This window comes from Danio rerio, chromosome 14, assembly GCF_052040795.2.
Source record: "Danio rerio strain M-AB ecotype USA chromosome 14, GRCz13ab, whole genome shotgun sequence".
In the NCBI taxonomy this organism is placed as follows: domain Eukaryota; kingdom Metazoa; phylum Chordata; class Actinopteri; order Cypriniformes; family Danionidae; genus Danio; species Danio rerio.
Genome location: NC_141034.1, coordinates 51,437,501 through 51,453,560, shown reverse-complemented (window position 1 = coordinate 51,453,560; position 16,060 = coordinate 51,437,501). Strand labels below are relative to the sequence as shown.

The window sequence follows — 16,060 nt, the reverse complement described above, 5'->3', positions numbered from 1 at the left end:
ATACGATTCATTTTTATTTATTTACTCATGTAATCCGAAAAAAAAGTTTTTTCTTAATGTATTCATTTAACTGGGTAAGTATTGAAATAACTTTGTTTTGTTTCATTTTGGTTTTGTTTTTTGTTTTGTTTTGTTTCAGTTTGTTTTGTTTTTTTCAGTTTGTTTTGTTTAGTTTCATTTAGATTCATTTAGTTTCATTTTGTTTTGTTTCAGTTTGTGTATTTTTTTTTTGTTTGTTTGTTTCATTTAGACTCATTTAGTATTGTTTCATTTTGTTTAAGGTATTTTTTTTTTCAGCTTTGTTTTGGATTTTTATTGACCTGCACTGTTTTGCCTAAAGTGTTTTTAAAAGAAGTTCCTCAGATGTGCTTTACTCAAGCTCTAATATGTATTTATTACAGCAACCTTAACCAACCAGAGCTGATAGAAAATGGCCCTATGATACCAAATTGAGATATGAGTGATGTTTTAAATGTTCACACTGTAACGCAACATCACTCAATATGGCTGCAACTCAATAGAAAGCACATTAGAGTAAATGAGGATTGAGAGAGAAAACACTCCACAGAAACTAAACGAGTTTGGTGCTCTTTTATGATGCTTGATTGAGACTATATGAAATGAAGGCATTTAAGAGGAAAGCAACAAAAGAATTAAACAGAAGCACTTAAATAAATGAAAGCTCCATAGAGAATATCTCTCAGTATGTGCTGCAGGGATGAAATTGAGTTTGTCCAACACAAATGTGCACAAACTCATTAAACACTGTGTTCTATATTTGTATACAGTATGTTTATGAGTTTGCAAAGAAAATGACAAAATCTTTTCACTAGTTTTTATAATTGAAAGTTTATTAATTGCTACATTTTCATTTGCATCATGTTGCTTTTATGCACTCCTATATTTTTTAACACAAAATATGTCATTAGTTTTGTGATGTTTTATTTTATTTTATTTTACTTAATTTAATTGTATTAAATTGTATTATTTAATTTTATTTTGTTGGTTGTTTTTGAGCAATATTCATGCATTATATATATATATATATATATATATATATATATATATATATATATATATATATATATATATTTTTTTTTTTTTTTTTTTTAAATATATACATTTTAAATATATACTTTTTAAATATATATATATATATATATATATATATATATATATATATATATATATTTTAAAAAATATATATAAATATATAATATATATTTATATATTATAAAATATATATAATATGTATATATATATATTTTAAAGGGTTTATTTTATTTAAAAAAAAACTATTAATATTTTTTTATTAAAATATTTTATACTTTCTTTTATTTTGGGGGGGTTATGATCATGCAATAATAATATGCTACACTATATTTTATTTTATTTTAGTGGTTATCTAGCCATGTTCATCTATTAATATACATTTTAATTAAAAAAATGCTTAAATTTGTTTCACTGCATTTCTCCTTTTATTTTATAAAAAATATTTAATTTTATTTTATTATTTAATATTTTATTATTTTTAAGCTATGATCGTGCTACACTGTATTTTGTTTTATTTTAATTTATCTTAGTGGTTGTCTTTGATCGTTATTTTTTAACTTAAACATGCTGCACTTCATTTTTCATTTTATTTTTCTGTTTTTTTTTATTTATCTTTTTGTGATTATGATCATGCATTATATGTAGTTTTATTATATATAGTGTACTTTTATTTCTATTAGTGCACTGTAAAAATCCAGGGTTCCACACAATCCCTTCAAGTTGATTGAACATACATTCAGAACATAATTAATATCTAAAAAAAAAAACTTAAGAATTATGTTGATTCAGCTCATCACAAATAAGTAGTTTGAACAAGCAGCAACCATATTTTTAGGTATGTGTGTATATATTTGACCAGCTAAAAGCTTGGTTGTGTGAGGTTTTTGTCTATTGAACCAACGCTAGTCTTTGTGTCGTCTTTGATGCATTAAAACTTTATGAAGCCTTAAAATGAGGAAGGAGCACTTGGCTGTCAGGACCTGCAGTTTGAGGCAGACGGGACATGAAGATGGCGGCGTCTACATGAATAATCTAGAGACTCGGAGGAAAGTCTGTTTAAATGTCAGCAGCTCAACGGCAGATCTGGATGACCTGAACCAAGACTCCAGGAAAACATCACGCGCCTTTGAGGATCTGCAGTCCCTGAGCACTGAATGACAGCGGCCTGGATTTTATTTATTCTTTCTCATTTCTTTTATCAACAATTTAGTTTGGTTTGATGTGCCCGTGTTTATGTTAAGTATTGTTGGGGTAACACAGTGTCTGAGTGTGCGTTTGTGTGCATGCGTGTGTGCGTACATCAGATCAGGTACCAACTTATAATCTTCTTCTTATATTATTATTATTATTATTATTATTATTATTATTATTATTATTATTATTATTATTATTATTATTATTTTTTTTTTTTTATTTTTTATTTTTATTTATTTATTTATTTATTTATTTATTTATTTATTTTATTTATTTATTTATTTTTTCATTCATTTATTGATTCATTCGTTCATTTACATTTATTTTTACATTTTTTTTCGTCTCATACCTTTATTAATCAGGGGCCGCCACAGCGGAATGAACCGCCAACTTATCCAGCATATGTTTTACGCAACAGATCCCCCTCCAGCTGCAACCCATCACTGGGAAACATTCATACTCACTCATTCACACTTATACACCACGACAATTTAGCTTACCTAATTCACCTATACCACATGTCTTTGGGCTTGTGGGGGAAATCGCAGGACCCGGAGGAAACCCACACAAACACTTGGAGAACATGCAAACACAGAATTGCCAACTGACCCAGCCGGGGCTCGAACCAGCACCCTTCCTGCTCTGAGGGGATTGTGCTAGCCACTGTGCCTACTATTATTATTATTATTATTATTATTATTATTATTATTATTATTATTATTATTATTATTATTATTATTATTATTATTATTATTATTATTATTATTATTATTATTATTATTATTATTATTATTATATAAATAGCTGTTATATTATATATTATAATTATTATTATTTAAATAATAGGGCAAATTTTTATTTTATTTTATTTGTAGTTTATTTTATTTTGTATTTTCTTTAATTAAATTTTATTATTATTTTTGTCTGCATTTTTTATTTTTATTTTTTTAGGTTTGACAGAACATTATTAGTCCAAATATATAGTTGGCGTAATATCATTAAATACATTTTATTCCGAATTTTCTTTTTTATTTTGTTTTATTTTATTTTATTTTTTATTTATTTTTATTTTTTTTATGCATTTGGGGAAACAATAAACTCTAATCAACTTTTATCGAATTTTATTATTCATTTTGTCTGCGTTTCTTTCTTTCTTTCTTTCTTTTTTCTTTCTTTCAAAACTTTTAGGTTTGAGAGAACATTATTAATCCACATATTTAGTTAGGGTAATATCATTAACTACATTAAGTTTTATTTTAAATTCTATTTTATTTTGTTTAAAATTTTATTTAGAATTTTATTTAGTATGAATTTATATATTAATTTTATTTCATTTCATTTTATGCATTTGGGGGAAAAAAGTTAATTTTATTTGTATTATCAAAACTAATTTAACTTTTTTTTTTTTTGTCTGAGAGAACATTATAAATCCAAATGCTGTGGTGGAGTAATATCATTAAATTCAGCTGATTTTTTTTATTTTTATAAATATATTATACTTGGTTTTACTTTGTTATTCTTTTCTTCAGTTTTAGCCTGCTGTCAGAGAGCCTCATTAATCTGAGTAGTTAGACATAATATCCTAAAGTTCAGTGAATCTCTTCTTTGTGTGAGGAATTGTCCTGTGCACATTAATGTGCTGGAAATGAGCACTCTTGCTGAGCGTTGCGTCATGAGACCTGCCAAATGCCTGTTATTATGAAGCACTCTTTGAATACATAAAACAAAAGAAGAAGATTTACAGACTGTGGCTAAAAGTTTATTAAGGATGATCAAGAAGAGTTTTCCTCGAGCGAGTGTTATGAAAAGAACAGCCTGATTTTAACATTATTCCAAGGGATTTTCTACTAGACATCTCTTCATTAGAAAGAGGCAACAGTTTAAAGGTGCTAAATGTAAAGTTGTGACACTTCTAAACCATACTGATGCCATGATATGTTTGCAGATCTCTAAGAAACATGCTAAGTGAACACACTTGACAATCTAAAAACAAAACTAAAGTTATTCTCTTTTGAAATTTGTGAAATGTTTTCGTGCCAGAATGTCTGTCTTTGTTTTGTTCTCTATAACCAGCCTACTACCAGTTTACACAATCATATTACAGCACCCTGAATTGCCTTGGTAGAAAACACACAAAATTTAACACAATAGAAACATTTAAATACCAGTAGTGAAAAATAGTTCACTGCTCTCCAATAAAATGTTTTTTTAATCTAATATTAAATATCTTTAACATTATTAAAGGTACACCCTGAGTTATTTGTTGGTTTAGTATGTGCTCTATTTTAACGTTCTAGGCACAAAGTCTAAAGTGCATGGCGCAAAAGCATTAGGGGCATGTCCGAATCCACTTATGCTATTTTAAGGACGGGAAAAATACATTTTGTGCACTGGCGCATGGTCTTCCAGGGTTGTGCTTATTCTCTTAATGAGTTATGGGGGTGTTTAGAGCATAACATGCATTAAACCAATCAGAGTCTTACCATACCATTTGGTATTTACATGGCAGAAAACAGTTAAAGACCATCTGTGCAAGGATAAAGAATGAGCCTCCTCCATTTGTCCTCTTTACTTTCTCTTTACTTTTACTCTTTACACAACTCCTTTACTTTTGTGGATAAGAAAACAGTGCTGTACTCACTCCACTAAAAACATCCATTAGCCTACATATTAAAGTTTGTTTGTTAAGTGCAAAGATTTGTTTCAAAACTATTTCTAAAAGTTTGTTTAAACTTACTTAAGTTATATCCAAACACTTTTGATTCTTCTGACCCATATTCTGATGCATACATCTCTAAAGCCTAACAGTTGGACAAATCTAAACTTGTTTTTATTAAACAATTACACATATGCATATAAAAAATGACACTAATAATAATAATAGCATTATACAAATGCAAATTGTCATGAATAAACTGAAAAAAAACACATATACACAAACACACACATAGGCACATAACTAATGTGCTCTGCACTTGACTTCAGACCAGCATTTTGTTAGTCAATGGCACAATCTATTTCAGTTCCTCAAAATAGCAACACTCCAGCAATGCGCCTTTACACACCTCCCTTTCAGATCAGCACGACCATGAAGTCACAAAGTTGCGCAAATGGATTTGCTATTTAAACAACGTGACGCAAAATGTGAAAATTATAGTTGCACAGCTCTGAAAATAGCAACAAATTGCGCCATGCACGTCTTGCGCTGGGTGTATGATAGGGCCCTTAACTTCCAGAGCAAATCAAAAGCGCAAAATAGTGCACTGCTCTCCATTGAAATGGTAAGGTTTTTAATCTAATAATGCATATTAAATTTCTTTAAAATTATAAAAAGTTCACACTTATTTATATAGAGTTATTTGTTGATTTTACTCGTTCAAACTAAATGTTGAGTAGTTATTTAATTTTTAAGATCTGAGGTAAACTGCCTGTTTAAACTTACATTAGTGGCATTTAGCAGTGAATAAAGCACATAATTAGTACGTGAGGTGATCATTGTTATAGTAGTTCATGCTGTAGTTCTGCCGCAGTGGTTCTGTTTGTGTCGTCAATCTGGCAATCTATTGATTAACTGCGTTTTATGGAGTCATCTAAGCTGTAGGATTGCCAGACTAGAGCTCATTAATATTCATGACCTTACCAAATATGGTATACAAAAATACATCCTTGTCATATTAGGGCTACTTCATAGCGTCAAAAATAGACATGTAAAACCATTTCTGGAGATTTATTTTTTCTTTATTTGCTATCTTCTTCTTTTTTTTATTTATTTTTTTTATTGCACTTACCCACATACCTTCCATTTAGATATCAGAGAACAGAGAATGTTTTCCCAGCTCTAGGGGTTTACGAGTATGTGTTTTCTTAGTGCTGGGTTGCAACTAGAAGGGCAACCACCACGTAAAACATATACATAATGTAAAATTTATTGAGTAATTGTTGGTTCATTCCACTGTGACGACCCGTGATAGATCAGTGACTAAGAAAGAACAGAGAATTAATTTTATGGCACAATGAATTGAATATAAATCTGTTTATTTATTCATTCATTCATTCATTCATTTTCCTTCGATTTAGTCCCTTTATTAATCAGGGGTCACACAGTGGAATGAACCACCAACTTATCTAGCATGTTTTACGCAGCAGGTGCCCTTCAAACTGCAACCCATCACTGGTAAACATACACTATGGACAATTTAGCCTACCCAATTCACCTATAGCTTATGTCTTTTGGCTTGTGGGGGAAACCGGAGCACCCGAGAAAACCCACGCCAACACGGGAGAACATGGAATCTCCACACAGAAATGCCAGCTGACCCCACTGGGACTTAAACTAGTAACCTTGCTGGGAGGCGACAGCGACACCCTTCTGTTTAGTTATGAACATAACAATTATAGCATTATATACTATCAAATTACATTACAAACAACTTTTCGCAAAAAAAATTATTACACAGAGAATCAAATCATTCTTTTGAATGAATCATCTAAATGAGATGAACAACAAAAACAAATGAATAGTCTGAATGAACTGATTCCAAGTGTTTTCCAAGTGTTTTCGGTCATGCAGCATCATTCTGGCTTAATCTGCATGCTGCTGTCTAATCAACGAAAAATTAACATGTTTAATCAGAAAGCTCTGAATTGCCCTTGAAGGAACCCTTGGGTTGTTTCTGCCATCGGGATGTCAGGAAAGGCCGTCTGACCTTGTGAAAACTGTGGCGTTTGAATTCATTAGCTTGGTGTGCTTTTTTGTTTGGATTTGATGGCGTTTCTCTTTAGTCTTCAGTCTGCTGCTTGTTGCTTTATGATCCGTCTTTCTTCTGTTCTTATCATTAGACTTTCAAATGACTCAGCTCGATCTGATTTTGTTTCATATTCAGAGGCTCCTTTTGTTTCGCCTTTCTTTTTCTGTGCTGCTGTTTCCACTCATTAAGCGCACAATGGGATGAAAGAGGCTTGTTTATTTGGTTCTTTGCACAATCGAGGTTGTGGCCTGTAGTGAGCAGCGTTTTGCTTCTGTAATAGTAGTGCACAATCAATTGAGCTGTTAAAACTGTGCACACTTTAAAAAATGATGTAATAAATAGTAACTTAATTTACAAAGTTAATCACGGTACAGCTTATGTTTTTAAGCTAAACTAATTTTAAAGTCAGCTTAATTGATGTAAGTTAAAATGACATAAAAAGGTTTAGTTAAAAAATAACTAAGCTTACTATTTATTAGTTGTTATTAATCATTAATTAATTTATTAATGTGATTTATTCATTTTTTTATTTATTTATTCATTTTCTTTTCAACTTAGTCCCTTTATTATAATGCAGTCGCCACAGCGAAATGTACCCGCAACTTATCCAGCAAATGTTTTAGGCAGCGAATGCCCAGCTGCAATCCAATATTACGAAACACCCATACACACTCATTCACACACATACACTACACCAATATTAGCTTACCCAATTCACCTATACCACATGTCGTTGGGCTGTGGGGGAAATCAGAGGAAACCCACGCGAACATGAGGAGAATATGCAAACTCTACACAGAAACGCCAACTGACCCAGCCGAGACTCAAACCAGCGACCTTCTTGCTGTGAGGAGATCATGCTACCCACAGCGCCATTGCGTCACCCTCTTAAATTTATATATTTATTTATTAAAATAATTTATTTATTAATTATTTATCCATTGTTTATCCATGTCTTACAGTGGATGTACAGTCTGGCTTTAAATTCATGTGGGTGATTTATCAGCCGATATTAACACGTGCAAGCATTTTCTGCATGTTTGCATACAACTACCACTTTAAGTGTATTGAAATGAAAGCAAGGAAACAATGTCAAACTTTGGGATTTTTGGATTCATGGCCTCTTTAAGTGAGATTTTTTTTCTCAGAAATAATGTGTGTGTGCATGTCCATGTGTGTGTGGGCAGAATAAATGATGTGTGTAGAGCTGTAATGATGGCCTGTAGGAAAACTGATGCAAATGTCCGCCACAATCTGCTCCTATTGATTACCCTGTTTTTTAACAGTTCTCGCCCTCCTTTTCTTCTTCTATTTCTCTCAGTATTTTCCTTTCACCATGCCACAGAACAAGCTCTCTTTGCAGTCCGGTTTTTAGACGTCTGATTACACTCTGCAGATTTTCAGATTTTTTGTAATGGCGCCCTGGTTGATTATAGTAGTGCTCTCCGACATTGTTGTTTTGCACCCACGTACCATAATCTCTCACTCTGTAAGGTCGCACTGATGTGGTTTTGTGTATTTTTAACAGGATTTCGGAGATGATGGATCACTGTACATTACCAAGGTGACCACTACACATATGGGCAACTACACCTGCCATGCCGACGGATACGAGCAGCTCTTCCAGACACACACCCTGCAGGTTAATGGTATGTGATGTACTGTACAAGCACTGTCAATTGGATGGATGGATGGATGGATGACAGACAGACAGACAGTAGTAGTGGTATTGGTGGTGGCATTAGTATAATAATAATAATAATAATAATAATAATAATAATAATAATAATAATAATAATAATTATTATTATTATTATTATTATTATTAGATAATTTTATAATTAGTTTTTAAAAATAATATATTAAATATTAATGCATGTGCAAATTATATAATGCATACACAAATAAGGCTAACAATACTTTTTTAAAAATATTAGATATGTACATTTATACATAATGAAATACCTGTAATATTATTAGTATTAGTATTATTTTTATTATCATTATTATTATTATTATTATTATTATTATTATTATTATTATTATTATTATTATCATTATTATTATTATTATCATCATTATTATTATTATTATTATTATTATTATTATTATTATTTATTATTATTATTATGGTTGCTTTTTAAAGTTGTAATAATGATAATAATAATTCTTAATGTTTATATAGCAATTTTTTGGACGCACAAAACACTTTACACATTTTTGTAGGAATCTCCTCATCCACCTTAAATTATATTTGCATATAACAATGCATACGCACACAAAACTAAAATAAATCAGATCAACTATGTAGAAATTAAATATTATGTACATTTATACATAATAATTAGCTTTAGTAGTGGTAGAATTATTAATAAAAAAAATATAATAATAATAGTAATAATATTAACAATAATAATAACAATAATAATAATAGTTATTATCATTTATTATTATTATTATTATTATTATTATTATTATTATTGTTGTTGTTGTTGTTGTTGTTTTATTATTATTATTATTATTATTATTATTGTTGTTGTTGTTGTTGTTGTTGTTGTTGTTGTTGTTGTTGTTGTTGTTGTTTTATTATTATTATTATTATTATTATTATTATTATTATTATTATTATTATTATTATCAAAAATAGGGCAAATGGGTGTTTAAATGGTGGCCAATGGGTATTAGCATTTTCCTGACCCTCTTTGTTTATGCAATTGTACTCTTACTGTTTCCTTTGGCGTTTCTCATAGACACATGAAACACGGAGCAATCAAATGGCTCGCAATGATAACATCACATTTTAATTGGATGAAAAACAATTGAACTGGCCTCCAGAGTCGTTGCCTAGCAATTAATGGTGGTCAGAGCTGGAGGAAATAGGGAATTAATTATGGGAACGGCACACATTTCCTTCTTCTGTCTGAGTCACAGGGCCACCGCTTTCTCTCCTTTACCAAATTATGAGCCCTGATGACCAGGAGCTGCAGAATGTTTTACTTTTATTTATTTATTTACCAATTCACAATTTACCCCCCATTTTTTATTTCATCACATTTCAACTCCAGTTGTACTCCAGTTGTTTTATTTTATAGAATTTCTTATCATTTTTTTTATTTTATTATTATTATTTTTTTTTTTGTTGTTGTTGTTGTTGTTGTTGTTGTTGTTGTTGTTGTTGTTGAATGTTTTGACAACCAAAAATGCACAGGTGAACTATCTCTTCATGTTAAATTGTTTACATTTCTCTATGGCAGACACTGCTTTTAATTAACTTCCTGCACTGCACACATAAACATTTTGGCTTTAAAGGATTGTCCTTAGCACCTTTTCCGTTTGGAATAATGACAATGTAATGATGTTGTTTTGTTTTGCAGGCAGGGCTTTGCTTTATTGTTGACTTAGGTGAATAAAACAAACAAAAAAGAAAAACATTTATAACCCTCTCTCTGATGTATGTATTTATATTAACGGTGGGGAAAAAACATAAGAGACCATTTCAATTTATATATATATATATATATTTTAGATGTACTGGATGTACAGTTGAAGTCCAAATGATTAGCCCTCTTCTAAAACTTGTATCCTTTTCTAAATATTTCCCAAGTGCTGTTAAACAGACCAAGACAAAGTTCACAGTATTTACTTTAATATTTTTTTCCTCTGGTAAAAGTCTTTTTTTTTTGTAGTTGAAGTCTGGATTAAAAGCATTTTTAAACAATATTGTTAGCCCCCTTAGGATCTTGAATGAAAAGTACAAAAATGTTATGCACAGCCATCTTGGCAAAGACAAAACAATTTAGTTTATTATAAATTAGTTATTAAAAATTTCTCTGTTAAGCAACACTTGGGATTTTATTAAAATTTCAAAGCAGGGCTAATAATTTTGACTTTAATGTTACAAGGTAGGTTTTTTTCTATATTTTAATACAAATTGTGTTATGTACAGCACCAGAACATGGCAATTGGGGGGAAAAAAAAATATATTTTATTTGTTGTGATTGAAGAGTTTAGACACACACAAAAAAGCCTTTAAGTACCATCTGAATTTTATTTCTAAAATGAGACTTTTTTTTTTCTCAAGCTCCTTCGTGTAGGTGCAGTGATTTCACGTTTTGGCCAAATAATAGGTTATTTTCATATCTTTCAAGTAAAATAATTAAACATGAACAAAGCAGGCTGAGAAAAAGAAAATTTCAGACGACACTTAGAAGTTTTTGAATTGGGACTCTTCAGTTGCAAATTAAGTTTTTTCCATAAGTTACTTTCCTAACTGCTTTGAAGTAGAAACATTAGTAATGTTTTGGCCAAACAGTATTTACAATTTCTATTTATGTGTTTGAGTAAAACTTATTAATGTTCTACAAACTACTGATGGTCTTTCTTAAATATGTAGCATAGCAAAGATGTTGTTTAGATCAAAGAATGACAATCAAAATAACAAAAAAAAGAGTCATTTTTATCAATCATGTTTTTATAAATTTTCGTGACACTACCAATGTTTAACTTCAGAAGAGTTAAAAAATCAATGTTTTATGGATTGTTTTATTGAAATTACTTTTATTCAGAAGAAATGTAACCAGGCCTGTGTATAGAATAAAACAAATATTAAAATTTTTAATCAAACAAAACCCTATTATAAATCCAGTAAAACAGAACATTTCTCAGTGCTACCCACTGCGCCACTGCGTCACCTTTTATCATACCTGTTTGTATAAATTCTCACATGACACAATACCAATGTTTCACTTCAGAAGAGTTAAGAAATCAATAGTTGGTGAAATAACTCTGCTTTCAAAAGCAAAAAATAAAATATTTTATTTTAATCAACAGTCAGTTGTCATCTTGGAGAGAAAACGCTGTAAATGAGTTTTTTTTTATTATTATTATTATTCAGAAGAAATGTTACCAGGCCTGTATATAGAATAAAACTAATACTACATTTTTATGACCTTTTATAAATCTAGTTAGTGCAGTGAAACAGAGCATTTGTCCTACATTTATCAATTTTCTTAAAGGGATAGTTCACCCGAAAATATTTACTCACCCTTAACTTGTTACAAACCAGTTTGAGTTTTTTTATTTATTTATTTTTTTTCTGTTGAACACAAAAGAAAATATTTTGAAAAATATTACAAACCTGTAACCCTTGACTTCCATATCAGGAAAAACAGGTTTCCAACATTCTTCAGAATATCTCCTTTAGTGTTTAACCAACTGAACCAAAAAAAAAAAAAAAAAAACCTCTAACTGGGTTTGAAGTGTTTTTTTTAAGGTAAGCAAATATTCATAGATATACTTATTTTTTGGTGAACTACCCCTATATTTTCTATAGATGTACATATGAACATATAAATATACAAATATGATTTGCCCTTCTGTGAATTTTTTTAAATTATGTTTAAGAGAGCAAGGGATTTTTCTCAGTATTTCCTATATTTTTTTTTTCTTCTGGAAAAAGTTGCATTTGTTTTATTTCTTATTTGTTATAAAATAAAAGCAGTTTTGATTTTTTTAAACCATTTTAAGGTCAATATTATTAGACCCCTTAAGGCAGGGGTGCCCAAACTTGGTTCTGGGGGCCAGTGTCCTGCAAAGTTTAGTTCCAACCCAAATCAGACACACCAGGACTAACTAATCAAGCTATTAGTCTTTCTAAAAATGTGCTTGCAGGTGTGTTGAGGCAAGTTGGAGCTGAAATCTGCAGAACACCGACCCTCCAGGACCGAGTTTGGGCAGCCCTGCCTTAGGGGCTCTAATAATATTGGCCTGAAAATGGTTTTAAAAAATTTAAAACTGCTTTTATTCTAGAACAAATAAGAAATAAAGCAGTTTTTGGAAAGAGTTTGGACATCCCTGCCCTAAGCATTTTTTTTTTCTCGATTGTCTACAGAACAAACCATCATTATACAATGATTTGACTAATTACCCTAACTTGCCTAATTAACCTAGTTAAGCCTTTAAATGTCACTTTAAGCTGAAGACTACTATCTTGAAAAATATCTAGTAAGACATTATGTACTGTCATAACGACAAAGATAAAAGAAATCAGTTATTAGAAATGAGTTATTAAAAATACTATGTTTAGAAATGTGTTAAACAGAAATTGAGAGAGAAAAATATACACGGTGGCTAATAATTCAGGGGGGCTAATAATTCTGACGTCGACTGTACCATGCACGCAGATACACATTTGTGCGAGTGGGTGTTTTTAAAGAGCCAGAATAGCACGCAGATGTCTGAGAGCAGTGTTAGCGGGGAAAATGAAAGGGGTCGGACAGGTTCACAGAGACCCGCTGAGTCTCACAGGTGGTGAAATGGAGAGGAAACTCTAATCGAGGAGACTGAAAGCTCATCAGCGCCGACGCAGAATAACACACGCATGTAATAGACACGTCGGCACACCAATAGAGACAAAGACAAACTAATAAATCTGACTCTCGATTTCACGGAGGAACAAATACACACACAGGGAATTTATTCGGTCCAGCGATGGCAGACTAACATGCTGGAGAGCTGAAACACTAGCTTATTCTCACAGAAAAATCAAGCACGGGGGGGGAAACAAAGAAAAGGAGGGCAGAGGAATAAAAGGAGGGAGATTGGAGGAGACGAGGGGCCAGGAGAATTTTGTGATAGAGCTGTCAGCTTTGATGCGTTTCACACTGGGGACAATCTCAGCTCGATCCCCAGGTAATAAAATACACACAGAGATTGATACAGGTGCACATGCACACACACACACACACACACACACACACACACACACACACACACACACACACACATATATATATATATATATATATATGGATATAGCTACAGAAAGAAAAGCCAGTCCATAGGTATTATTTTATTTTATATCAAATCTAGGTTGAGCTATAAGTAAAGAATAAGAATGAAAAACAACATGAGTTCATTGGAGAAGGGAACATGGGATATTTTAGTGTAGCTGATTTAACAGAAATTATAATGTATCTTTTTCTTATATAATATTAATATAATCACAACAAATTTAACAAAGAACAATTACAACAGGTCCTGTGATGCATTTTAAAAGAATAAAATAGGTTAAGTAAGGGGTAAAGTATATCCAGGCGGTTTTCAATGCTAAATATTACATTGATCTGGATTATTTGATTCTGATTCTGATCACAGCGGAATGAACCGCCAACTTATTCAGCATATGGTTTACACAACGGATGCCCTTCCAGCTGCAACCCATCACTGAGAAACATCCATACGCACTCATTCACACACATACACTACGAACAATTTAGCTTACGCAGTTCACCTGTACCGCATGTCTTGGACCCTGCTGAAAAAAACAGCTTAAACCAGCCTAGGCTGGTTGGCTGGTTTTAGCTGGTCGACCAGGCTGGTTTTAGAGGGGTTTTGGCTATTTCCAGGCTGGTTTCCAGCCATTTCCTGCCTGATCTTAGCTGGTCAGGCTGGGAGATGACCAGCTAAAACCAGCTTGACCAGCTTAGCCAGGCTGGGGGCCCAGCCAAAAACAGCTATGTCAAGCTTAAACCAGGCTGGTCAAGCTGGTTTTAGCTGGATTTAGCTGGTCATTTTCCAGCCTGACCAGCTAAGACCAGACTGGAAATGGCTGGAAACCAGCCTGGAAATGGCCAAAACCCCTCTAAAACCAGCCTGGTCGACCAGCTAAAACCAGCCAACCAGCCTAGGCTGGTTTAAGCTGAATTTTTCAGCAGGAGAGTCATTAGCTGCATCCCAAATCGCATACTTATGCACAATTCCATGCCATTTTGCAGTATAAATAGTTTAAGTACATTGAAAACTGTACAATTAATAAGGGCACTTTAATTACCCGGATGATGCACTCATTTAGCCGCTAAAATGAAGTGTGTAATAATGGACACTTTACGCACTCAACGACCTCACATAGCGCAAGGGGCGGAGCTATCGGTCGCGCATGTTGAATAATTTATTTTGAATTGTAAAAGCAACATAGTCCTATAAGAGTGATTATAGCGCCTCCCGATGGTGAATGCAGTCATACTCATGGCAGGTATAATTTGATAGTTTGGTCATTTATTTCACTGATTTGGCAACCATCACCTAATGTTTACATTTGTAAACTGACATAACATCAAGGAAACGGTTTGAATTTCCGCTTGGTAAAAAAACATTAGTGTGCCATTTGGGACGACACTACATACATTTACTTTGCGGTTGAGTGTGTAAGTGCATAAGTACATAGTGCATAGTGTATAGCAGGGGTCACCAACCCTGTTCCTGGAGAGCTACCTTCCTGCAGAATTCAGTCCCAACCCTGATCAAACACACCTGAACCAATTAATAGTACCTAAAGCAGCACTTGATAATTACAAACAGGTGTGTTTGGTCAGGGTTGCAACTGAAATGTGCAGGAAGGTAGCTCTCTAGGAACAGGGTTGGTGACCCCTGTTGTATAGTGTGCCATTTGAGACTCAGCTATGGTCTGTGGGGGAAAGCGAAGCACCCAGAGGAAACCCACGCCAACACAGGGAGAACATGCAAATTCCACACAGAAATCCCAGCTTACCCAGCAAGGGATCGAACCAGCAACCTTGTTGCTGTGAAGCAATTGTGCTACCCACTGCGCTACCATGCTGCCTATATGCTTTTATAGTATTGCAATCAAAAATGACATTAAAAAGTCACTGAGGTAAAAACAGCCACAAACTTAACAAGAGTAGTAAATTTGAACATTAGACAAGGGTTAAATATGAGCTATGTAAATATGCTGCATACACAAGCTACATACATGCATGAATACACTCGCCGGCCACTTTATTAGGTACACCTGTCCAACTGCTTGTTAATGCAAATTTCTAATTATGGCAGCAACTTAATGCATTAAGGCATTTAGACATGGTCAAGATGATCTGCTGCAGTTCAAACCGAGCATCAGAATGGGGAAGAAAGGTGATTTAAGTGACTTTAAACATGGCATGGTTGTTGGTCCCAGACTGGCTGGTCTGATTATTTTAGAAACTGCTGATCTACTGGGATTTTCATGCACAACCATCTCTAGGGTTTACAGAGAATGGTCCGAAAAA

At 32.4% G+C, this 16,060-nt stretch overlaps 1 protein-coding gene across 5 annotated transcripts in view; it reads left to right on the top strand.

Moving 5' to 3' along the window:
- fstl5 (follistatin-like 5) overlaps nt 1-16,060 on the top strand; it is a 390,165-nt gene that overhangs the window by 297,908 nt on the left and 76,197 nt on the right. For all 5 annotated transcript variants that reach the window (XR_015506865.1, XM_087280661.2, XM_087280663.1 and 2 more), the window contains 1 exon segment: nt 8,524-8,644. Coding sequence is in view for 4 of the 5 variants with exons in the window: in XM_087280661.2 (XP_087136787.1) it covers nt 8,524-8,644 (121 nt within the window). In the remaining variant the exon portion in view is untranslated.